This window comes from Brienomyrus brachyistius, unplaced genomic scaffold (genome assembly GCF_023856365.1).
Source record: "Brienomyrus brachyistius isolate T26 unplaced genomic scaffold, BBRACH_0.4 scaffold32, whole genome shotgun sequence".
In the NCBI taxonomy this organism is placed as follows: domain Eukaryota; kingdom Metazoa; phylum Chordata; class Actinopteri; order Osteoglossiformes; family Mormyridae; genus Brienomyrus; species Brienomyrus brachyistius.
This window is the reverse complement of record NW_026042307.1, coordinates 2018273-2043113: the sequence shown is the minus strand read 5'-3', so window position 1 is coordinate 2043113 and position 24841 is coordinate 2018273. Positions and strand designations below refer to the sequence as shown.

Below are 24841 nucleotides of genomic sequence, written 5' to 3'. Positions count from 1 at the left end.
AAGTCATCAAGCCTGTGGTATTTGTAGCTGCACAGCTGAAATTCAAAGTCTTCACAGGATATCCGCAATAAAAACCTAAATATGAGTTTATGAATACAAACATTTATTAATGCATGAAATTACATGTTCATTAAAAAGCATACAACAAAACTTAGGCTTGTAAAAACCAATTATGAGAAAAACACTTCATTATGTAATAACAACAAAGACATTTTTACCATTTTGATTGGTTATTACAAACTCTACTGTAGAGTTGCATTTTCATCATAGGAAAGCACAGTGATCAAAGATGCAAAAACTAAATAAGCTGTAGCTTGGTTTTTCATATCTAATGGCCTAACAGGTAATCCAGGTGCCATCTATTTAACAGTTTGTGTTGTAGCAACCAGCAAATTGGGCTAGAAATGCAGACCTGAATACATGTCAGAGCACCTGAACTTTGTCACCAGGATAGAAAACTCATGGCACCACTCATCTGTCAAACCACATTTTAAAATTGTTCTGAGAGTTTAACATCTTTATATAAACTCTCTTTAAAGTTACTCATATAGTGCAAGACATTTTTTTTTCTGACCTGGACCCACCAGATGGAAATTGTTCTATTGTTCTATAACTTATGTGGGCCCTGGACAGCATGTCCAGATTCCAAATGAGCATCAAAGACCAACGGTACATGGTCATTCAAGTCCTTTCCTGTGTCAAAAAAAAGCATTTAACATTTATTCAAAAACTCAGTTAGAGAAACATGCTCACCACTTAATTGTCGTTAAACTTTTATAAAAAGAGAAGTGAAATCAGCGCCTTGATATGACTGAATCCAGTCATAATCCAAATGTTGCAAAAACATTTCACCATCACTAGAGAAGTAATTTTATACATGGAAGGGCTTCTGGTTACAGCACAGTCTTTAGTTTTGGCTAGCAGACCAACACAATAATGACATTTTCAAAAGGGTCTCCAGTTGTGGGAAGAAGATGTAAAGGAGCAGAGGAAATTACTTGACTGGGATTCCTGCCATCCAATATGACAAACAAAATCGATAATAAACAGCAACATCTCTCTTAATTCCTGTCCAAAAGAAGTGGTATATTTTGCAACAAAATGTGGTACGTTTTAGTTACCCCTAAATGTCCTGATTCACACACACCAATCACCGGGCAAAGAATGTGGCTTCGATATTTAGTGGGCACCACAACCTGATAAACAATGTTCCTCTTTAGGGCTTTTTGCGACGGGATGGGGCCATAGTCTTATTAGGACTACCTTCTCCGGAAAAATATATGCCTGAGCTTTTAATTTAAGATGGTTGCAAACTAGAACATTTCATTAAACTGTCTGCCTTCAGTGTGCGGATTAGTGGCTCACAAGTTAGAGAGAAATAGAAAAATTGAACCACCATTAGTGTGAGACCCTCTTTGTTGGCTGTGAAAGTGTCAGACTATCCCACCACATCCGGCAGCTTATGCGACTGACTGCGATAACATCAAAGGTAGGAAACAGCCCCAGAAACTCATCAGTAAACTTCTCATTCTGTTGCAGCACAGGAGCCTCCCACGTGGCTAGAACCTTCCCTAGTTTGATGCCCCTTTATGGGGAATCATGGGCAAACCCAAACTTTAACAAAATCACATTTTGGCAGTGATTTTAAGTGAGCACTGTAAATGAACACCAGCAAATCCCATTTCAATTACTGTACAAATTCAAAAGACTGGCAGAATGTCTCCTATGAGGAAGGGATTCATAATTGGGATCAACCTCATTAAGTTATAGATCAAGCCGCCCCATATGGGAAAGTTTTTTAAGAATTTAATATGACTCTTGTGTGTTTTACCCAAATCATTTATATGGCACTCAAAATAAATATACAATCCGTATTAATTTAATGTGTCATTAGACATATATGTTTTTTTCATGTAAAATACATATGAAATTATGTAGCATCAAACATGTAAGTCCTGCATTCATGTACCATTTATATGAAATTTATAATGTTCTTACTTTGCTATTTATTCATGTAATACACAAAATTAATGTTTTGTCAAACATGTAAGTTTTATACTGACGTACAATGGATACTGAATTATTTTTTTTTTAGTATTTTTATACATAATTCTTTGATTGAACTCAACTGAATCATGGTTCTACACAACTAGAATGAGTATTTGCAAAGGAAACATTTTTGTTCAATTGATTGTTTTCTTAGAAAAGAACATGAATTTTCTCAGGTCTAAACCAACTGAATGTGCAGAGATCATACATATCTTTCATTAGAATAATATCAAGTGCCCTTACAATGTTCTAAGCAACCCCTGTGGGTGCCCAATGGGAAAAATGTGCCGTAATGAAGTAGCAGCCCTGCATAATTAAGGGTACCAAAGGGAGCCCTTTCCAGTAGAGGAAATGGGATGCAGTGCTGTAAAGGGTTTCCTAAGCAGCGGGAAAACATGACGATGAGTTCAAATAGGTGCCCTTCCAGTGGATAAATTGTGGGGAATAGGGTGTCCTTGGAGGGAATGAATGTCCCTCCAGTGAGAAAGTATGATGTAGTGTGATATAAGGTGCCCTTACAATTGGGTAAACGTGATGTGCCCTATCGGTGCATTTCTGGTGGAAAAAAACTGATGGAGTGTCTCTGGCATGATGAAGTGACCTTATAAGGGAAAGAAAAATATCTGTAATGGGTGCTGTTCCAGTAAAGGAAATGAGATTCAGCGCGGCACTGTCAGATGCCTGTACAGATTCCTGTACGCTCGAGAAAAGCAGATGTGTAATCTTCAAAGCACTGCTGAAGCTTTTCATTTGAGGCCTTCGTTCTTTTTAAAACCAAACAAAAATTAAAACAAAAGGTTTAACCTTGGTATTAATACACCCTGAAAAGGAAACAACGTTGAAAAAATACAATGTGTAGAGTAGTTGAGGAATGTTTAAACTAGGGACTGTGGGGGCAGGGAGGTTAGTTATGAATATAGGTAGGGGGAGACAGAAAGCCCCAATTAATATTAAAAGTGGGCACTGTAAAAGGCCTATCCTTTGCGGTCTGTATCTAAATGCTAGGAGTATTAGAAACAAAATTCATGATTTAGAGGCTTTAATATCATCAGACACTTACGACATTATAGGAATAACTGAAACATGGATGAATGACAATGATGGTGAAGAATAATATGGATGGTTATACGTTGTTCCGTAGAGACCAGATAGGCCAGAAGGGAGGTGGTGTTGCAGTATATGTAAAAGAAAACTTGCAGGGAAGGGAGCTCACTGATAAAAATAAAAGTACAGAAACTGTATAGATAAAACTAGATGCTAAAAACTCAAATGGCCTAATTGTCGGTGTTTGTTATAGAGCACCTAATGTAGCTGCAGAGGAAAGCAGAATGTTATATGACGATATCAGGATTATGAGTAATAAAAATGATGTGGTGGTTATGGGTGATTTTAATTTACCTGGGATTCAGTGGGACACTCAGTCTCTGGCTCTTCTGTAAATGAATTTGAGATGGTGGAATTAGTACAGGAATTTTTTACTCAGTTTGTTAATACCTCTACCAGGGGAGAAGCCCTTCTTGATCTTTTTTTCTCTAATAACCAGGATAGTACTGGAAAATTAGAGGTTTTAGAACCACTGGATGGTAGTGATCACAACATGATTAAATTTGAGGTAAATTTTAGTGTCCGAAGAGCAAAGTCCAAAAAAACAAACTGAAACTAGAAACTGTAAACTGGATGCAAAACTGTTGAAGAGGCATGGGATTTTTTTAAAAGCACATTGTTGCAAGTGTTTCCAGCAAAACTAAATCTAGGAAACTACGACCAAGGTGGTTTACTAAGGAAATTAAGAATAAAGTCAGGAGGAAAAGGGCTCTCTGGAAATAACTACTGATTTCAAAATAAAGCAGGAGTATCTAAGTCTACAGGTTGAGTTAAAAAATAACATTAGATTTGCTAAGAGGAATGTAGAAAGGAAGATTGGACAATATTTTGACTCCAAAAGAGCTCTAAAAGCTGAAATCACTAATCTGCAGGATAGTAGGGTCTTATAATTGAAAATGAAATTGATATGGTAAAAGAGTTTAATGATTATTTTACACAGGTGTTCACAGTAGAGGATACAAGTGACTTTCCACCATTTAGTGCAAATACAGCGTTATTGGTGACCAATATATGTATAACTGAGGCTGATGTGGTACAAAGCCTAGCTAAGCTCAAAATAAATAAATCGCAGAGCCCTGATGGCATCTTACCTATAGCTTTAAAAGAGATGAGGGATATTATTAGCCAACCTTTAACTTTACTATTTCAGAAATCATTATTCACTGGTGTGGTACCTTCTGGTTGGAAGCATGCTAATATAATGCCCATATTCCAAAAAGGGGATAGAAGTAATCCAGCAAACTAAAGGCCAATCAGTTTAACTTGCATAGCTGGAAAAGTAATAGAAGCTATAATCCAAGGGAAAATGGTAGATTATCTGGATTCAAATAACATTCTGAGTACAGATATTTTGTGGGTTCCACTGAAATAAAGGTAGCTGCTTGCGAGAAAGATACCAGTGTGTATGTTGATGCTTCCATGTCCAACTCTCACCAGTGTGGGGAAGCAATGAAAAAGGCCAATAGGATGTTAGGTTACATCTCTAAGTGTATGGAGTCAAGGGAGGTGATGCTATGATTGTAAAATTCCTTGGTAAAACCCCACCTAGAATATTGTGTGCAGGTTTGGTCACTGTTGTGTAAGGATAGGCAGACAGGCGGGCAGGATGCAGGGAAGGACGAGGCAGGCAGGCAAAAGACAGGGAAAACTGGGGATTTATTAAAGGGGAGACGGCTACAGGAAGAACAGGACATCGCAACGTTAATGACGGACATCAGTCAGGGCAAGACGTGGACTGGTATAGACAAGACAGGGCGAAATAACAGGATACAGCTGGGCATGATCGGGGAAGCACACGTAGATAATCAGGGGTCGTGGCACACACGAGGATCAGACGAGCCGGGCATGACAGAACCCTCCCCAAAGGCGCGCTCTCCGGGCGCGCCTCAGGGGAGGCGACAGACGAGATGACACCGGGGATATGGGACCTGGAAGACAAGAACAAGGCCATTAATGGGGAACCGGGAACAGAACGGAAAGACAAAACAAGCACATGGGCAGAAGCAAGAACAGGACCTGACACAGAACAGGGAACACAGACAGACAGATAAGGAAAGGAGACACAGAGGGAACAGGCGGAACGAAAGGGCTGAGAATGAACATGGGAGGCACAGAGGGACGAGGAGCAGAGGAGGAGGAACAAAGGGATGAGGAATAAACACAGGAGGGACAGAGACAGAAGACCAACGAGGAAAGGCCGGTGGAGAAAGGCGGGCCCGAGGGAGCCACGGCGGGCGACGGGAGGCAGCTGGAGGGGATGCAGGTGACCGGGAGGCCGGAGCAGGAGGGGACCTTGGAGGGGCTGAGGAGGTAGGGCGAGGAACAGGCGAAGGGGACGAGGAGGAAGTCAGAAGGAGCACCAGGGGAGGCGATGAGGGAGCTGAAGGGTACACTGGTGAAGGCAAGGAGGGAGGGGGAGCCACAGCAGGTGACGGCAAGGCCACAGCTGGCCAAGACGAAGTCCCCCAACGCGGGACACAGACATGTGAGGTCAGGCTGGGGTCGACCTCGCCGGGGCGAGGGAAGAGGAGTTACCAGGGAGGTCCCGAAGGGGTCCTATTCGAGCTCCTCCTCCTCCAAGAAGGAAGGAGTAATAGTCAGATTGTCCGGGACCTCCTCGGGGACTGAAGCTGGGGGGACTGGAGTGGGGTCAGGGACAGGAGCCACGGGGGTTGCAGTCACAGGTGTGGCTGAGGGACCTCGGGCATAGCAGCGGTGAGAGGAGGCAGAGAGGCCTCGGGCGTAGCAACTGCTGCAGGAGGCGGAATCAGCGCCTCGGGCGTAGCTGCTGCTGCAGGCGGCGGAATAGGCAGGTCATGCACAGGCCTGTTCAGGCAGAACAGGTGCCGGCACAACAGGCAGAACAGGTACCGGCGGGACAGGCAGAACAGGTGCCGTAAAGACGGGCGCTGCCCCTTTAAAAGTCCTGGGGTTACGCGGAATGGAGTCCAATATGGCCCTGGCCCCTTGTTTGCCAGCCACGCCACTCGGAACTGGTAACGCTCGAGAGGCGGTGGTAGCTCCATGGCGGTGGCGACGTCAGAGGTATTCGGGGATTCCCCCAGGTCACCAGCACCTCCTGTCCCCCTCCAGGATTTCCTGGCTCTGACTCGCGAGGTCCCACCCCCGGGGATCTTCCTGGATGTCGGGCTGGGCGATCCAGTGCAGCACCTCATCTACGAGACCGAGGTAACATTCCTCAGTCACGGGGGATACTTTCTTTGTTGGGTCCGTCATTCTGTTGTGAACCACGGGTAAGGATGGGCAGACAGGCGGGCAGGATGCAGGGAAGGACGAGGCAGGCAGGCAAAAGACGGGGAAAACTGGGGATTTATTAAAGGGGAGACGGCTATGGGAAGAACAGGACATCACAACGTTAATGACGGACATCAGTCAGGGCAAGACGTGGACTGACATAGACAAGACAGGGTGAAACAACAGGATGCAGCTGGGCATGATCGGGGAAGCACATGTGGATAATCAGGGGGCGTGGCACACATTAGGATCGGACGAGCCGGGCATGACAGTCACCATACCTTAAGAAGGACATTGCTGCCTTGGAAATGGTGCAACGTAGGGCTACGAGAATGACTCCTGGTCTCAGAGGAATGTCTTATGAGGAGAGGTTAGCTGAGCTGAATCTGTTCAGCCTCTCGCAAAGGAGATTAAGGGGGGACATGATCCAGGTATATAAGATTCTAACAGTTGTGGATGCTGTTCAGCCAAATGGCTACTTCAATATTAGTTTAAATACTAGAACTCGTGGCCATAGGTGGAAATTAGCAGGAGAACATTTTAAACTGAATTTGAGAAAACTCTTCTTTATACAGCGTGTAGTTAGAGTATGGAACAGTCTTCCTGTTAAAGTAGTGCTGGCTAAAAGCCTGGGTTTCTTTAAATCAGAGCTAGATAAGATTTTAACAACTCCGAGCTATCAGTTACGTTCTCCCCAAACGAGCTTGATTGGCCAAATGGCCTCCTCTCGTTTCTAAATTTCTTATGTTCTTACATGAAAAATAAAAATTAATTAAAAAAATTGCCTTGTACTGGATTCATACTTCCATTCATTTTTGAAATTCAAATTTTGTTCGTCACATGCCAATCATACACACAGTATGACTCGCAGTGAAATGTTGTGTGATGACACTCCGTGACATTAAGAAACAGTGGGATACAGATGTAGCACGGTTAGACAGAGTTAGGTAAGTAATTACACAAAGGAATCTAACAGTTGGGGAGGGGGGGGCAGGGTACAGGTGTCATGCAGTAGTATGTGCAAATACTGTAATAACATGTGCAAATAATAAAGCAATAATAAAGCAGTGCAACAGTGGGCTGAGGTAGCTCTGAAAGTAGTACATAGATTTGTAATGGGGGGTGGGGCGTGGGGTGATGACCAACCAAGTCAGTCCTACTGTAGGTGTTGCCTCAGTTGAGGGAGTGAATGGCGTGTGGGAAGAGGCTCCTCCTGATTCTCTCTGTATTGGCCTTCAGGGAGCAGAAGCACTTCCCTGACCGCCCATTTGGGTGGCTGGGCCTCTTCACTGTTTTTAGGATAAGGTGAAAAGTTAGGATATCCGGGAGAGTCTCAGAGTAGAAAACAAAATTAAATAAAATTAACTTGACCTTCAGGGAGGGGTGGGAGGTGCCTTTGGGGGCGCGTGGCAACCCACTAATATAATGGTAGGGGAAACACTGGACCAACTCTGCAGAGCTTGCCTGTCCCACATTGTGCAATTCCTAAACCAGGCTGTGATTTATCAAATTATATCCATAAGTATTAATCCTAAATGCACTGAATTAATGAACAGATTGGACGGAGTGTGTAAGGCTGAACCCTACTGTGGAAAAAACTGGTGCTGAAAGTGCAGAGGGAGAATTTGGGGAGAAGAACCATGTAGAACCTAGAGGTGCACAGCGATCTCAGTGTTCCTTTGTATCTTTTCAACTAAGAAAATTACCTGCCTGTGTGTCAGTATTCAGAGAGTAGAGCTGAAGTGGGTGTTAGAAAATGATATTTTCTAACCTAATTTTCATTGTCAATGCAATTCTTGTACCTCCCCTCCCCCCACCCGAGGACATCAAACAATCATATACTGAAAAAAATCTTAAATCGAAAGGTTCTGTTTTTCAGCATTTCTGCCTCTTGTTTTTAATCTAACTGCAGTTTGTTAGGAAAACATGATACCATACAACATTCTTTACGTAACAGCAATACAAGGTACAATTTCTTTTTTTTTTTTAATTAAAAGAATTAACAGATACAGCTAAAAAGGTTTCGGGGTCTACCTCTGCATAGTGCTTTGAAAAGAGCATGCATGCCAACCACACATATGCCATCCCAACCCCATTGCCATACCACACCAAATATTCTGTAGATGTGCTCAATGTAAAAATTACAGTTTTTTTGTCCGTTTCAGCTGTTCTAGTAACTGATGTACAGCACCCAGAAGCATTTCTCTTTATAAATAATCACTCTTAATTGACTTAGGGGGAGGAAAACGCCCTGTATGTGTGTGGATGTTTTTCACACTAATCATGTGGTTAATGATGCCTTTTCATACATTTACAAGTGAGTAAGGTCAAAGTGCAATGAGCATATTAACATATTTCCTCATTTCAAGAAATAGTTTTTGACTATGACCATCTTCAGGGAATAAATGATAAAGATACTGACCACACATTTCTTCTCTGATTAATAAAATGTTAGGCTGGCTCACTTCAGAATTACTTCACACAAAATACTATTCCAACCCTCTGGGGACTAGCGGTAGGGGACATTAACTGGGACATGATCACACATTTCTTTCAATTTCATGAACTTACACCATGGTAAATAAATAGGTTTATATATATTTATTTTGGCATTTAACATATCTTCAGTTAAATGTATTTTGTAAATATGTCAGATGAGTGTTCATTTTGTAATATGAAAATACTAGTCTGTAAGAAGAGTAGGTATATGCATTTTTTGGCAAACTGTCCATAAATTGATTGTTTTGGGACAAACTTTCTTAACCTGTATACTTTAGCATTGTTGTTTATGTTTTGAAAGTTAATTCAAGATGCTCAGCGTGAGCTAGCGAACACACGGCGATTGGTGCACGTGTATCTGAGTGTATTATTACACTGCAGCATTTGTGACACAAGAAGCGGCATGTCATATTTTCAAATTCGGGTGATTCCACCACATCGGTGGTATCTGCATCAAATTTATTTATTTTTTTAATCTTTTTCAACACTGAATCTAGTAATGCATACAGCTCTGGAAAAAATCAAGAGGGCATTCCATAGTATTTTTTTAAATCAGCATTTTAAGTCCTATTCTTCAAGTCCTAAGTTCTGCTGGCAGAAGGTTGCACTGTGGCAGACTGCTTCCAGGCTCAGGTTCTAAGACAGCAGTACACAAGAACAATGTGAAGCTGGAGACACTGGCAATAACCAAAAACCAGCCAGGCTGAGTGCAGAAGCAACTTTCCAATGCCAGGGATGGCTGCTAACTTATCTGACAGTTTTTCCTGAATCGTAGACATCAAGTGACCTTCAAAAGGAATGGGACACATTAAGTGCAGGTGTGAAGTGCACTGCTAGGAAAGTTTGTATCAGGCTCCTGGAAGCAGGACTGAAGTCCCATAAAGCAAGGAAGAAGCCCTTCATTAATGAGAAGCGGGGAAGAACCAGGCAGCAGTTTGCAAAAAAAATAAAAAATATTCACAGATGCACACCCATAAGCTGAGAAATTAGTAAAACAAAAATTGTGCTGTGGTCTCTTAATTTTTTCAAGAGCTGTATATTTAACTATTGAAAATGGTCACTGGTCAATCTCAGGTAACTTTATTTCATTTTTTCCAGGTTTTTAAAAGGAGCATGGTTGCATTTTTCTTAATCCTGTTAGCAAAATCTCAAGCAACTTTTTAAATATTATTTGAAAATCATATCAAATATTTCTTTTTTGTTCCCCTCAATAAAGTATTTTAAAGAAATGACTGGTTATATATTCAAAAAATACATATCTGTGGCAAAAAAACACCATATGTGCATGATAAGATGTACTTTTAATACGAGAAACAGAACAGAAAGTAACAGTTTTATAGAAAAATTAACACATTCATCAAACCTAATAGTATGATAATATTGAGGATATCCAAGTAACTTGCCAAAAATGTATTTTTAATACATTAATAAATTAAATCTAAGAAATAATTTGGGTAACAGGACTGGAGGTTGAGTTCAGACATCAGACAGACATACAACATCGTCAAAACTACTGGAAAGAACGTGAGAGAACTGAGTTTTGGTTTTCCTGCGGTCTTCAGGTGACTGATATGATGGAAGTTCCAGTTTAACATGCCACTTGTGGAATATGCCAAATTTTTAGGGGCATAAATGTATGAGGGTCACGGGACTGAGTGAAAACCCAGGGACATGATTAAACTGTGTATTTTAACTGGCATATTATTGATTTACTATAAGGAAAATGTATTTAAATGCTGTCACACAACAATACAAAAATACAAGAGTCCTAAAGGTTTTTAATCAGCATATTTCATGGTGATGTGCAGTGGTAGTACGCAGGGGCAGGTCATAGTGTTATACTGTAGGGTGTTATCATGTTTTACATTATGCATGTTAAATTTGCAATGGGGACATTGTGGACGACACTTTCCTCGATAATAACATGTATTATAAAGCTACTTTTCATGCATATTTATACACATAATGTCCTGCGGACAGAAATGGCACCGATTTGGTGGAATGGCCCTTAGATATTTAGTGTTAAAATGGTAAGAGTGGTCGTTATTTTATTGTAACAACAGAGATAGAAGGGTAAACAAGTATTATTCTGACATAAAGTTAAATATAAAACTGGTAGACAAAAAAGATATAGGGTACTGGAGAGGAAGCACATTATAATCAAGCAGGAGTTTATGCTAAATCCAGCTCCTTTAAAGCAAAATAGATCAGTTATTCATATCTGCTGGTTCTTCTGTTATGTTAAAAACTTAACTCCACCCCACCTGTCTTCTCTCCTGCTTTTCAAACATGTTTTGAGGCATCATATAAACCACAAAGCCATGGTACTGTACAGTTCACAGAGTGTATAACAGTAGACATACTGCAGCTGGATACTAGTGATCGACGCAGAATTTCAATAATAAAGATGCCTCCAAGGTCTCACCATTTTGGTAAGTACTGACAAATGAAAATAAACTTCATCACCCTCAGCTGGATTACCAGGAGTAAATGAATTGAATGTTAATATTGAGTGTAAATATTAAATTACATTTCTAAAGCTTACATTTCTACAACTTGCATTTCTAAAACATCATTTCCGAATTTTTTTAGAAACAAGAAGTAAGTATGGAAAATGGATGGATGGATGGTGGATGTTTTTTTTATTGCTGAATATACTTTAAATTGTTAATTGTAATTTATTAATATTAAATTATTTCTTTATTAATTTACTATTATATGATTGGTAATATTATAATGTAGATTGGTATTATACAGATTAGCCATTTATAATTATTTCAAACCATGCTGGTTATTTTTCAAAAAACATACCATGCTACATAGATTTATTGATCCAGACATACACCTGTTATACATTTAATATTTGTTCATTTATAGAGATGGCACCAGTAGGAGTGACTATAGTTTCGTCTGCTTTTGAGTCCACACTGTTCATTGCACTTTATTTTTGGGGTAAAAAAAACATTGACAAAGATTACACAATAAAGGAGTGTGTGCATTAAATATCCATGTCTACTGTAACGCATTATGTAATAACTCAACAAAATGTAGTAAATTTTCAATTCAGTTATGCTACTGCACCTGCATTTTTTGATAATCTGTCATATTTTGTAACAGACACCTTGAACACAATAGGTCATAAATTTCTGCGCATTTTGAAATAAATTATTACATATTGCAATGGTTATTATAAAATAAGAGTCACACTTTTTATGATGAAAATGTTATTATGCAATATTAAGCATTATGCAATATCCAGCCAATATTTATGTCTTCATTCACACTTAGTCAACTTATTACATAATGCAGTGTTATTACATAATGTGTTGTTACACACCATAATATGTAATAACTCGAACCAAATGTAACAAATATTCACTTCATTTATGTAATTTCACCCCTATTTTGTGATAATCTGCCGCATTTTGTAATAAACAGCTTAGTTAAATGTAATATATGATAAATGTCCCTGTATTTTGTAATAAATTATTACATATTGTGGTGGTTATTATAAAATGCGAGAGTCACACTTTTTTATGATGAAGATGTAATAATAAAGTGCATTACTTAATATCCAACAAATATGGACGTCTTCATTCACAATTTGTCGAGTTATTACATAATGTGATGTTATTGCATAATGCATTGTTACACTCCCTATTCTCCCACGATCCCCAGTGACACAGCTGTTTGTATCCCACCCAGGATCTGAACCTACAGGGAGACAATACTACAGACTGGCCACAGTGTGTCTTGGGATACTGTGTTTGCTCCTGCTGTTGATCACAGCAGTGCTTTATGTTTACTGTGAGTTTGTTTGTTTCACTTCAGAGTTAAGTGAAGGGGTTAGTGTATGTAATCACAGTAGAGTGTCTTTGAGAACCTGTTACTTACATTCTAGCATTTTGGATCACTGGTTTGAGGTCATGAGTCTATTTGTTAGTGATTCTTATTTTTACTGTGTTTTCTCTTCTGGATGACCTCATAAAACTGTGTTTACAGTTGTGATATTTAAACTAATCTGTCTGCTAACTGCACTATGTGCGTCCCATAGGTCAATTACTTACAACTTTGTCTTTACATCTTTGTCATAACATCAGTGCCATACTATTCAGTGACTTATGCTTATTTTCTATAGATGAAGGAGCTCTTAGTGACATTGAAAAGAAGCACAATATACTGATAAAACAGAGACACTTATTACAGACCAATTACATCACAGTGAGAAATGAGAGAGACCAGCTACAGACCAATTACAGCACAAAGTTAGCAGATGTTTCTCAATTACAGGAGAAATATAGTAGCTGCATTGCACTGAAAAAGTAAGGTGAGTCCAGTGCTTAAATAATTTATTTTGACTGACCGTCACAAAATGAACAGTAATCAAATTAAAACATTTTCCTCATCTGCATCTGAGAAAAAAAAGGATTATTAACCAGATATGCTTTACATTGTCTGTGCATCACCTTAGCCATTATCTAAGCGAGCTTGATGGGCCGAATGGCCTCCTCTCGTTTGTATAGTTCTTATGTTCTTATGTTCTTATGTTCTTAAGCAATTAATGACTCAAGAAGGTGATGAGGTAGACATGGTACAGAACATGACAGGAATCTCAGAATGGGGAAATCTACCTGATTTTTGAATGAGGAAATGAAAAGCTGATCACTGATGAGAAAAATAAGGCATAACGTAATGGTTCGCAGCCATGACCAGCTCTCTCCAGTGCAGCAATTCTTTGGCTCCACTGTTTGCAGGCAGTTGAGACACAAGCATATTAGCCATTTTGAATTCTCTTCTCACTCTCTCTGGGTCTTCAGTCACGTGCACTGCTTTTGAACTCAACACAGCTGTACCTGATACCGTATCTGCGTTGTAGAATGACGTCTTTTCCTGAATCACACTATCCTTAAGATTACTCTGTTTTTTCACTGCAGAGCACAGATGTCCTGTGGGTTGGAAAAGTTTCGATTTAAAATGTTATTACATCTCTGAATCAAAGAAGAACTGGATGGAAAGTCAGGTGGACTGTAGACAGAAAGGAGCAGATCTGGTGGTTATAGACAGCAAAGAGGAACAGGTAAGAGAGAAAAAAATGTAATGGTTGATTATATTATATAAGGAGTTTCTTTTATATAAGATTATAAATGATTTCAAAGGACTCAGATGGAGTCCTTAATGTCACAGGAAGCACACAGAGGACCTGTAGATTCAACCCGTTTCATAATTGTGACTCTCCAGCACAAAACCGTACGTAAGTCGCATGGCCGTATTTTTAGATATTTTTTTGAGGATTTTTTGTGCTCTTTCATTTCATACCATAATCCTAATTTCTAATTTTTGACCCAAGTGTACAGTTTTGTGCTGGAGGGTCACAATTAGCATTACAAAATTAATTTGGTATAGCCAAATTACATTTTAGTAAATCAGATGTGTTGTCATAATCATGCACAGATTTTAATACATCGTTTTCCAAACTTTAGACTTTTTTCAGTCAGTACCAGAGAACCTGGATTGGTCTGACAGACAAAAAACAGGAAGGCGTATTTAAATGGGTGAATGGGACACCACTGACCACAAGGTGAGAGACATTGGTATTAATCAGTAGTGCTGTATGACAAGACAAGCGTATGACAGCTCAAATAATCAAAGGGCTACATGGTCTATGGAAAAACATAGGGGTGAGCCGAAAATCCAGCTGAAACAAGTATCCAGTATAGAGACGATGTCAAGATTCAAGATTCAGGATTCTTTAATTGTCACATACATAGTTATACAAAGAACAACACGTAGTGAAATGCATCCTGAACCGCTTTTTTCTAGACTGCAAGTTGAAAATCCAATACTGCTAGTTAAAGTGCAAAAAGCTAAAAATGCAAGCAGAGAAGTATGTTCAAAATGAACGGTAACACAGATATAAAAAACTGACCAGTGTAACAGTGTGTATATGGTGAGGGGTACATGAGCAAACAAACAAACAAACAAACAAATTTATTTTTGTATAGCGCATTATCACAACATTACATTGTCTCAAAGCGCTTTACAGCATCCACACCCAAAGCCCCCAGTGAGCAAGCTAAAGGCGACAGTGGCAAGGAAAAACTCCCAAGAAGGAAGAAACCTAGGGAGGGACCAGACTCAAAGGGGGAGCCCATCCTCCAGGGGCAGGCAGGGATAGTCAAATAAGAGTCAAGTCACACTGTCCCAATCATAAGATTTGGGAAATAACTGGAAAGCAGGGAAGATGACAAGCCAATGCCGAGTCTTCTTCCAATCGCCAGGCAACTAGAGGTAAGGCAGCGGGTCAGACATGGAAGATGACACAGGCAGAACGGCGAGCTGGATGCAGGGACGTCACTGGTGGTGGCGACGTCACATGTAGTAGGGTATGCTGGACATCTTGATAGATTGAGATAGATTGTCTTGAGCACAGTGTACATCAGGGTGTGAGGTGCAGTGGAATGTGCAGGTTCAGAAGCCTTATGGCCTGAGGGTAGAAAACGTTCATCAGGGTGTGAGGTTCAAAATATATACTTCGCCAGTTCTAGAATTATAAAAATTTTTGTTTGGACCAAAAACGTGCAAATTACATGTTATGTTCAATCTACAACAAAGAATTCAGGTCCAGAGAATAAAAATACAGACTAAGATTTTGTTTCAACCAACCAGTTGAGTCTAAAGAGTTACACTCACAGAGTACTCAACTGGTTGGTTGAAATCTTGTTCTGGATTTGTACTCCCTGGACCTAAAATCTGCAACAAAGAAATAAAATATAAAGTGCGGCACTTTTGAATAAGAACTCATATACAATATATACAACCACACAAATGCTAAAGCTAATTATTTCTGTAGTCGAAGCTACGTCATTTCCCTTTTTTCAACGCTAGTGATAATGGTAGTGTGGATGCAGATCTTTTGTTTTGGAAAAAATTTAAATGCATTAGTGCAGATGTAGCCTTAGGTTCTGTTTTATCGGGTTTGTTTTGACCCCTTGTGGTGCCTTTATTTTCTGGTTCTCGCTTTGAGTTCTGTTTCATTAAATCAGATGCTGTTATGTTGGAGCTGCTATGTGGATTGTCTATCATCTGCCATGCCCCGCCGTAGCACTAAGAAGCCAACGATTTACATGACACTCATACTCAGGGTAGACGTTAATGAAGAGACATACTCTACAATAAAATACTACATGTGTACAACACTTATTTGCAATATAAAATACATGGATACACACATTAAATACAATTACAAATATGAGCAGCATAAACATGCCAGTAATGTTCACAGTCTGTTTTTGGTGACCAACCGCATGCCATCACAATAAGTTTGGTTATGGTGTATTTTGTTTTATGGCAAATATTGAACTCCTTTTTTGTTCTAGAATTATCACTGGATTGTAAACATAAAACTAAACTAAAAATGTAAACTTATTCCGGTAACAGATTAGCTGAACGAACACTAATAATTCACAATTATTTTTTAATAATTTAATATTAATCATAAATCAACTCCTACGTAATGTATTAAACTAAGTTTTAGCTACAAGCAAATTAGTGATTTTGTACTTAGCAGCCAGTTAGTGTCAACATAAAACTTAGTTAACTATTATTTAATAAGGGACATAATCATTATCTATCTAATAAAGACTGGTAATTGTAGTTCTAATGAACCAAAAAGTAAGTTTGCTTAAGAAAAAAAGTGACGGTGGAAATTATTACTACTCATTTATTTGTTCTATTAATTAATGTAGTTATCTACTATATACTAACCATTAAATTAAGCATTCTTAATCAGGAGGTCAAAGTGCAAGTTCCAAGATGGTTTCCAGAGTATATTTGCAGATTTCCAAATTATTATTATTATTATTAAAATTCAACTAGAATTATTACCACACTACCACAGATGACAATAATGACACTTATTATCATAATTTTTATATTATTATTGTATATATGTGACCCTTATTCCAATATCGTTCCACCCTACTCCATACATGCAATACATTCCGAAAAAATATTATATAGCTCTTATGTACTGTATTATGTAGTCCTATTATGTAAGATGATGCAGGTTTAAGATTTAATTAATCAAGTTCAGGTCTCTTTTTAGCAGCAGCCCCTGGGCTTCAGCCCATGAGAGCCCATGCTTCTGAGGTAACCACACACACATCCCATATGAAACCCTCCCCATTACAGACACAGATCATTTTATTGATTGGACAGATTGGATGGAGTCTTCTTGCTCACCACTAGTAAGAAAGCATGAGTGATGAAAAGTCTCAAAAACAGAACTGATAAACAATGTTATAAAAAATGGTGTTGCAAAAGTTTTAAGTTTAAGCATTACATAACACAAATTCGGTTTTATACTAAATAGACAACATAACAAACTGGATTTAAACAGTACAGATATATGTGTATATGCTAATTTATTCATTTCTTTTTCTACACATCCCTTGTATATTTTAAAATTCTATATCTCCAGGTCATGGATTGAATCTCTGTAACATTGCAATTATGGGTCCTTCTGCAGAAATAGAGAAGTAGTTCTTCTTCATGCAAGTGTCATCTTTTAGTATTTTCCCTAATGATTTAATTTCATTGGAGTAACGTTACATTGAAGGGGAAAACACAGCTGAGGCACAGCTGTAGGCGGAACAAAAGGGGTTTCAATTGGCACTGAAACACACAGAATCAGAAACAAAAGGACCACAAGGCATCGTCACAGAGGGCAGAGAAACCATGAACACAAGGCACATGTAAAACTAACACTGGCTTTAATGGCCAAGCTGGGGAGTGAGGTGAAGGTGGACACTTACAGTACATACACAACTAATGAGTTCTAAATGAATGACAGGTGCTAGTAATCAATACATTAGTGAGGGATGTGATGACGAGAGACACCTACCGGTCACACCGGCACATGACGGGAACAAGTCCTTACAGATAATAGCTAAGGAAGTTAAAAATAACACATTCTGCTGAAATATATTTTGTTTTACAGCTACTGGATGAACGGGGAACCCAATGACGAAGGTGGAAATGAGGACTGTGTTGAGATCATCAATTTTTCAGGCACAATTGCGAACTGGAATGATCGGCCTTGCTATTATGAAGAAAAATGGATTTGTGAGCGTGAAGGCCTTGATTAAAACTAACCACAAAATGTATGATAGTTATACAAATAACTTTTAAGGAAAATCAATCATTAATTAATACCCATTATCCATGGCATGAAATGTTTGTTTGTTTTTTTGGATTACTGTCTTATTGTCATTATTAATTTGCATTAATTTTTGTAATTCTGTTTTTTGCTTTTCCTTATTAGTCAGCGTGGCTTTTACGTTTATAATTACTGTACGGATTAATAATAAGTAATGTATTAGAAATGCTTACAAAGATTTTTCTGAGACTTGCTTGAAAAGGTGTTGAGTTTGTGTCTTCTCCCCATGTTCAGATCTCCTCTCAACTCCCATAATCCAAGACATACAGTTAGGCTAATCTGTATTTCTGAATCACCCATTGTGTGTGACTGTCAACAGAAGCGGATTTGAATGTGTGTCTCCTGTGATGGACTGGCATCCCAGTTCAGTTTCACATTCTAAAAACTGAAAACATTAAAAGACAAACACAAAATACAAAACCTCTTATCAACTCTTATCACAATCAAAACTGAATGGATCATTCTAAGAATTAAGTACATATTGACTCAGCGTACCAGAGCAACAGTAATCGGTTATGAGTCTGTCTTCTGTAGGCCTCTTGCTAAATGTACCCATCCAGTCAGCTGTAGAAGCTTTTGACAGTAACCTCTTTCTAGTGGTGTACTGTTTAATGGGACCACAGGGCAGAAAACCTGAAATTGTGATTATTCCAGTGTACTCCGGGATATCATGTCTTTTAAACAGTTGTGGAAGTCAAAGAAGTCAATAAAACACTCAATTTAGAATATAAGATCATATTACTTTATGATATGATACTTTATGTCCACAGTTGATTCTGGAAAGTCATTAAACCACAGTTAATACATAGTCATTATTCTAATAACTACCTGTTTACCTTAATAAATATGGAAATATTTCAATTTAAAACGTCATAGTTTTCAAATAAAATGTTCAGCCTCTATGGAAGTTTTACACTGCCACTAGTAAACACCAAAAAAACACAAGCCACACCCAATAAGTACAGAAAGCAACATTTGTTTTCTTTTTCAAAATCTAGATAAGTAAATATTATAAATATTGTAAATTCCGAAGAAGAAAATAAAATACAGTGGTCTCCATTTTAACAATCTAAATCACACTTCTCTGAAGTGCATGCTGCAAGTTCTCTTCAGGTGAGGCCAACCCACTATTGCTAGTTTAATTGAAGAAAAGTAGAAAAATAGTCAGAGCACCAGAAAGAACAAACCACTGGAAGAACAGAGTTAAGGATTTAATACAGAGGACAGAAATATATGAGAAGGAAAAACATTTTTCCTTACTCTGTCCATCCAGCATCTAATGACAGATAGTCCAATAAAACAGTCTAGGACACCCCAAACACTTTGTTCACAAGCCAGTCCCTCTAAGCAGGGTTTGGGAGCATTAAGGTGCCACAATGCACTAGTGATTCCTCCTCACTGCACACAGCTGTTCCCACACTTTGGATTTATTTAGCAGGCATAGTGCTGGTTCGCTCTTTCTCTTATCACGGGTTAGACTTCACAGTTCATCCAATGAGGAGAGAGACGGGGGAATATGGACCACAATGAAAACCACAGAGCAATTAAACAAAAATCCATTTTTGATCAGTACAGCATTATGTCATCGAAATGAAACATGCACAACATACAAAACAAAACCATATTCCCCATGACTAATTACATTAATATTATATTTAAATACATGATCGTCTCTTGGTGGACGTCTGTGTTAATTCTGCTTATGCTGTGAGGTAAAGTCTCTGTCTACCCTGATTCAGCCTGACCCACAAGCCTCAGCTTGAAGCTGCAGCCTGCAGGTACACACAAAGGCAGAGAGCGCCATCTAGTGTTTAACTAATGTATGTAAAGGCTTAAATACTGTAAGGTTTATAGTTTTTAAGATGTGCAGTGGGCAAGGAGTCATGGGAGAGACGGGAGCACATTTAAGGGCTCAGCAGAGAAACAACAGTTGCTATAGTGACTAATTCAGGGGCAATGCGGTTCTTTCCCTAATTGGTCGGGTGAGAGTCCTTTAGTGCTGGGGCTATAGTGACACCCTCTGATTGGCTCAATTAGCCGCACCAGCTGTGCCATGTTACCGTTCCTCACAGGTGGTTTCTGGGACGGTCATGAAGAAGCCGTTGTTGCCGTCCGCCTGCATGGTGCAGATTGATGCCGATCGCTCACAGAGGATTCCTGGCTGGTCAGCATGGCTCAGTAGTTTAATTTAGATTTGAAACATGGAATGGAATTCCTAAGTCCTAAGCTGAAGTCTAATGCATCATCCTCCATGATGGCTGCAGAGGAGCTCAATCAGTGGCACTGTTACCTCACACCTTTGCCAGGAAGGCATATCCCTGATGAGGTAAAGATTAGGGAGAGATGCAAAGCTACCGTCCTACAACATGCTACAGTAGCTGTAGCATTTCTCTGGTGTCTGTGAGCACAGTTTGTATGTTCTGTTCATATTCTGTTGGTATTCTCAGGTTAACCTCTTAAGCTAGCTGGTGTCTCTGAGTTTCCCAGAGTGTGTGAGAGTGTGTGCAAGTACAGTATGTGCCCTGTGATGGATTTAAATCATTAATTTCACAATAGTGTGTCAGCTTATTGTAGATATTTTATACATAAATTATCATCCCAATATTTGCAGCAACCCTCCAATACACTTATGCCCCTCCCTGGCTGTTGTGTGATCACCTTTCATTTTGCCATGTATTTTTGTTTCTCTCACACTTTGCATGGATGCAATTGAGAAAATCTATTTGGTTCCTGAGAATTTGAGCATTTCTGATATCTGTCTTTTGGTTTTTGATCCTGTTTTAGTTCTTTCCTATATCCTGGGTTTGCCATGCCCTGTCCTCTCATCAATCTCTATTTTTCCTTTGCGTTTTTGGATTCTGTTTGTTTGTGCTTGTTTTTGAACTGGCCCGTCCAACCATGATTTTTGCCTGTTGCAATTATACTTTCTAGTCACTCACTTTCACATGTGAGTCCTCATTTCCTCAATTATTCATCACAATGGTGGTTTGAAATAACATTGACACATACATACATAAAATGAAGAGAACGACAGGATAAGTACAAGAAAAGGTTTTTTTTCCTTCCCAAATAAGAACAAAAGAACATTCGAAATTTACAAACGAGAGGAGGCCATTCGGCCCGCAAGCTCATTTGTGGAGAACTTAACTAATAACTCAGAGTTGTTAAAATCTTATCTAGCTCTGATTTAAAGGACCCCAGGGTTTTAACTTGCGCTACACTAGCTGGAAGACTATTCCATACTCCAACTACACACTGTGTAAAGATATGCTTCCTCAAATTCAGTTTAAAATGTTCTCCCGCTAATTTCCACTTATGGCCACAAGTTCTAGTATTTAAACAAATATTGAAGTAGCCATTTGGCTGAACAGCATCCAAACCTGTTAGAATCTTATATACCTGGATCATGTTCCCCCTCAGTCTTCTTTGCTTGAGACTGAACAGATTTAGCTCAAGTAACCGTTCCTCGTACGACATTCCTCTAAGACCAGTAATCATTTTTTGTGGCCCTACGCTGCACCTTTTCTAAGGCCACAATGTCCTTTTTAAGATATGGTGACCAAACCTGCACACAATATTCTAGGTGAGGTCTCACCAAGGAATTGTATAATCTTAGCATTACCTCCCTTGACTTAAACTCCACACACCTGGAGATATACCCCAACATCCTATTGGCCTTTTTTATTGCTTCCCCACACTGGCGAGAATGGGACATGGAAGCATCAACATACACACCAAGGTCTTTCTCATGATCAGCTACCTTTATTTCAGTGACACCCATGAAATACCTGTACTTTATATTTCTGCTCCCTAGATGGAGTACCTTACATTTATCGACGTAAAATTTCATCTGCCAGGTATCGGCCCAGTCACTAATTAAATCAAGATCCTGCTGTAGCTGCTGAGCCGCTAATTCAGTATCTGCTACACCACCCACCTTGGTGTCATCTGCAAATTTCACCAGTTTACTGTATATATTGGTATCCATATCATTTATGTAAATTAGGAACAATAGTGGTCCTAAAATCGAACCCTGCGGTACCCCACTATGAACGCAAGCCCATTGTGACATTGTGCCTCTTATAACTACTCGCTGTTTCCTATCTGTTAACCAGTTATCAATCCAGGTCGCTACGGTACCTAAAATACCTGTCGCTTTGAGTTTAAGTAGGAGCCTCTTGTGGGGGACAACATCAAAAGCCTTTTGGAAATCTAAGTAGATGACATCATAGGCCTTCTTATAATCAACTTCCTGAGTAGCTTCCTCAAAAAACTCCAACAGATTTGTTAAACAGGATCTACCTCTCCTAAATCCATGCTGGCTATCCCGCAAAATGTTATTGGAGTCCAGGTAATCTACCATTTTCTCTTTGATTATAGCCTCCATAACTTTACCAGTTATACAAGTTAGACTGATTGGTCTATAGTTAGACAAATTACTTCTATCCCCTTTTTTGAAAATAGGCGTTATGAAGGTGAGAGAGAAGGTGAGAAGGTACCACACCTTCAGATAAGGATTTTTGAAATAGTAAAGTCAAGGGTCGGCAATTAATATCCCTCATCTCTTTTAACACTATAGGTAAGATGCCATCAGGGCCCTGTGATTTATTTATTTTGAGCTTAGCTAGGCTTTGCAAAACATCTGCTTCAGTTATATATATATTAGCTATAGACGATGCTGGATAGGTAATAACTGGTAAATTACTAAGGTCCTCAACAGTGAATACCCGTGCAAAACTATCATTGAACTCATTTACTATATCAATGTCGTTTACTATTATAAGACCCTTACTATCCTGCAGATTAGTAATTTCAGGTTTTAGAGCTCTTTTAGAGTTAAAATACTGGAAGAGACTTTTAACGTCATCCTTAGCTTCCAATGCAACCATCCTTTCGACATTTCTTTTAGCTCGTCTAATATCATTTTTTAACTCAGTCTGTAGACTTAAATTCTAATATTCATCTAATATTCATCTAATATTAATCCAACCAATTCTGAAATAGAAGAGTTCTTAAACAACATCGACCTACCAAAATAAAATAATGAACAAATAACGGCATTAGAGTTACCTCTCACAATAGTGGAACTTTACAAATGCACTTCAATGTATGCCTAACGGGAAAGCCCCAGGTCCAGATGGATTTCCAGCAGAATCCTACAAAACATTTTGGCCTCTGCTAGCACCACAATTCCAAAGAATGGTTATAGAAATTAAAGAAACTTGCAGTATTCCTCCAAATATGAATTGTGCAGATATTAACCTGCTGACGAAGACCCTGCTCTCCCATCTAGCTATTCACCAATGTCAGTCATAACTGCAGATCTTAAAATCATCACAAGGCACTGGCTAGTACAATTGAAAAAGTAATACCTTATATAATACATCCGGATCAAACAGGGTTCATTAAAGACAGACAGTCCACTAACAACATGAGGAGATTAATTAACATAATGAACTACTGCAACATTCAAAATAAGGAAGCCATAATCGTCGCATTGGACGCAGAAAAGGCTTTTGACAGAGTAAACTGGAAATTTCTAGTGGCAGCCTTATAAAAATTTGAATTTAGCGAGAACCTGGATTAAATTTTTTTACAGTTCACCTAAAATCTGCATAAAAACGAATGAGCAAATCTCCCCAAGCTTCATTCTCAGAATGGGCACTAGGCAAGGTTGTCCACTTTCTCCATCATTATTTGCTCTATTTATTGAACCATTGGCAGCAGCAATTTGGAAAAATAATAATATCAAAGGTATACAGACAGCAAATATAACCCATAAAATTAGTCTTTATGTGGACTGTATGTATTACTTTTTCTTCAAAATACACAGGGCTCTCTCTCTGAGACTATAAGACTTATAGATAAGTTCTCCTTCTCAAATCTCAGATTACTCTATTAATTCGAACAAGTCAATTATTCTTCCAATATCTTGTGACTTCCTGTCCAATCCAACTATCCCACTTCAATCTGGGGACATTAGATACCTTAGTATTCACATTTCTACCAAGCTGTCAGATCTGACGCGATTAAACCACAGTCCTCTGCTTAAAAAGGTAGAAGATGACCTGGCACGGTGGAATAATCTGCCCATGTCACTTATGGGAAGAGTAGCAACAATTAAAATGATGATCTTGCCAAAAATAAACTACATGTTCTCAGTGGTTCCGAGTCAACCTCCGCTGGCTTGGTTAAAATCGCTGGACTTCTTAATCTCAAAATATTTATGTAAATCCAAGCCACCACGAATAAGTTTAAAAACTGTACAGAAACCCAAAAACTGTGGAGGTATGGAGCTTCCTAATATGTACAACAACTTTCTTGCCAATAGGTTGATATATGTCCTAAAAAGGACTACGCAAACAATTTAGACCTTAACTGGCTGGATATCGAGCAAACTTTCTGTAACGATATTCGAATCCAGAACCTGCCATTTATCTGTCACATACTTAAACAACATTGCTGTTTTAAGAGCATTAACATCAGCACATGGCTGACAGCCTGGTGGGAATTTCATAAAATGAACCAAACTTCACTGGTCCCATGCAAACTGACACCCATCTGGAACAACCCTGACATCCTGCTAAATAAAAAAAAACTTCCCAGCATGGCATAATAAAGGAATCATGCGCCTCGAACATATACAGTAATCCAAGACAATCGCATGATCTCATTTGACAAAATAGTAGAAACTTATGGCATTGAGAAAAACAAATA

General features: G+C 38.9%; 1 protein-coding gene and 1 long non-coding RNA gene across 2 annotated transcripts in view; both read left to right on the top strand.

The window, feature by feature from the left end:
* Window positions 1–18528, top strand: part of LOC125721193 (C-type lectin domain family 4 member E-like) — an 87640-nt gene extending 69112 nt beyond the window's left edge. The window contains exons 2-4 of the mRNA XM_048997256.1: window positions 13842–13984; window positions 14388–14485; window positions 17906–18528. Of these exons, the coding sequence (XP_048853213.1) occupies window positions 13916–13984; window positions 14388–14485; window positions 17906–18053 (315 nt within the window). The 5' untranslated portion in view covers window positions 13842–13915 and the 3' untranslated portion in view covers window positions 18054–18528. The remainder of the gene's footprint in view (window positions 1–13841; window positions 13985–14387; window positions 14486–17905) is intronic.
* Window positions 11260–13085, top strand: LOC125721214 (uncharacterized). The gene is made up of 3 exons (XR_007385728.1): window positions 11260–11339; window positions 12613–12714; window positions 13046–13085. It is a non-coding gene; the product is annotated as an uncharacterized LOC125721214 (long non-coding RNA).
* Window positions 18529–24841: the final 6313 nt, after the last annotated feature.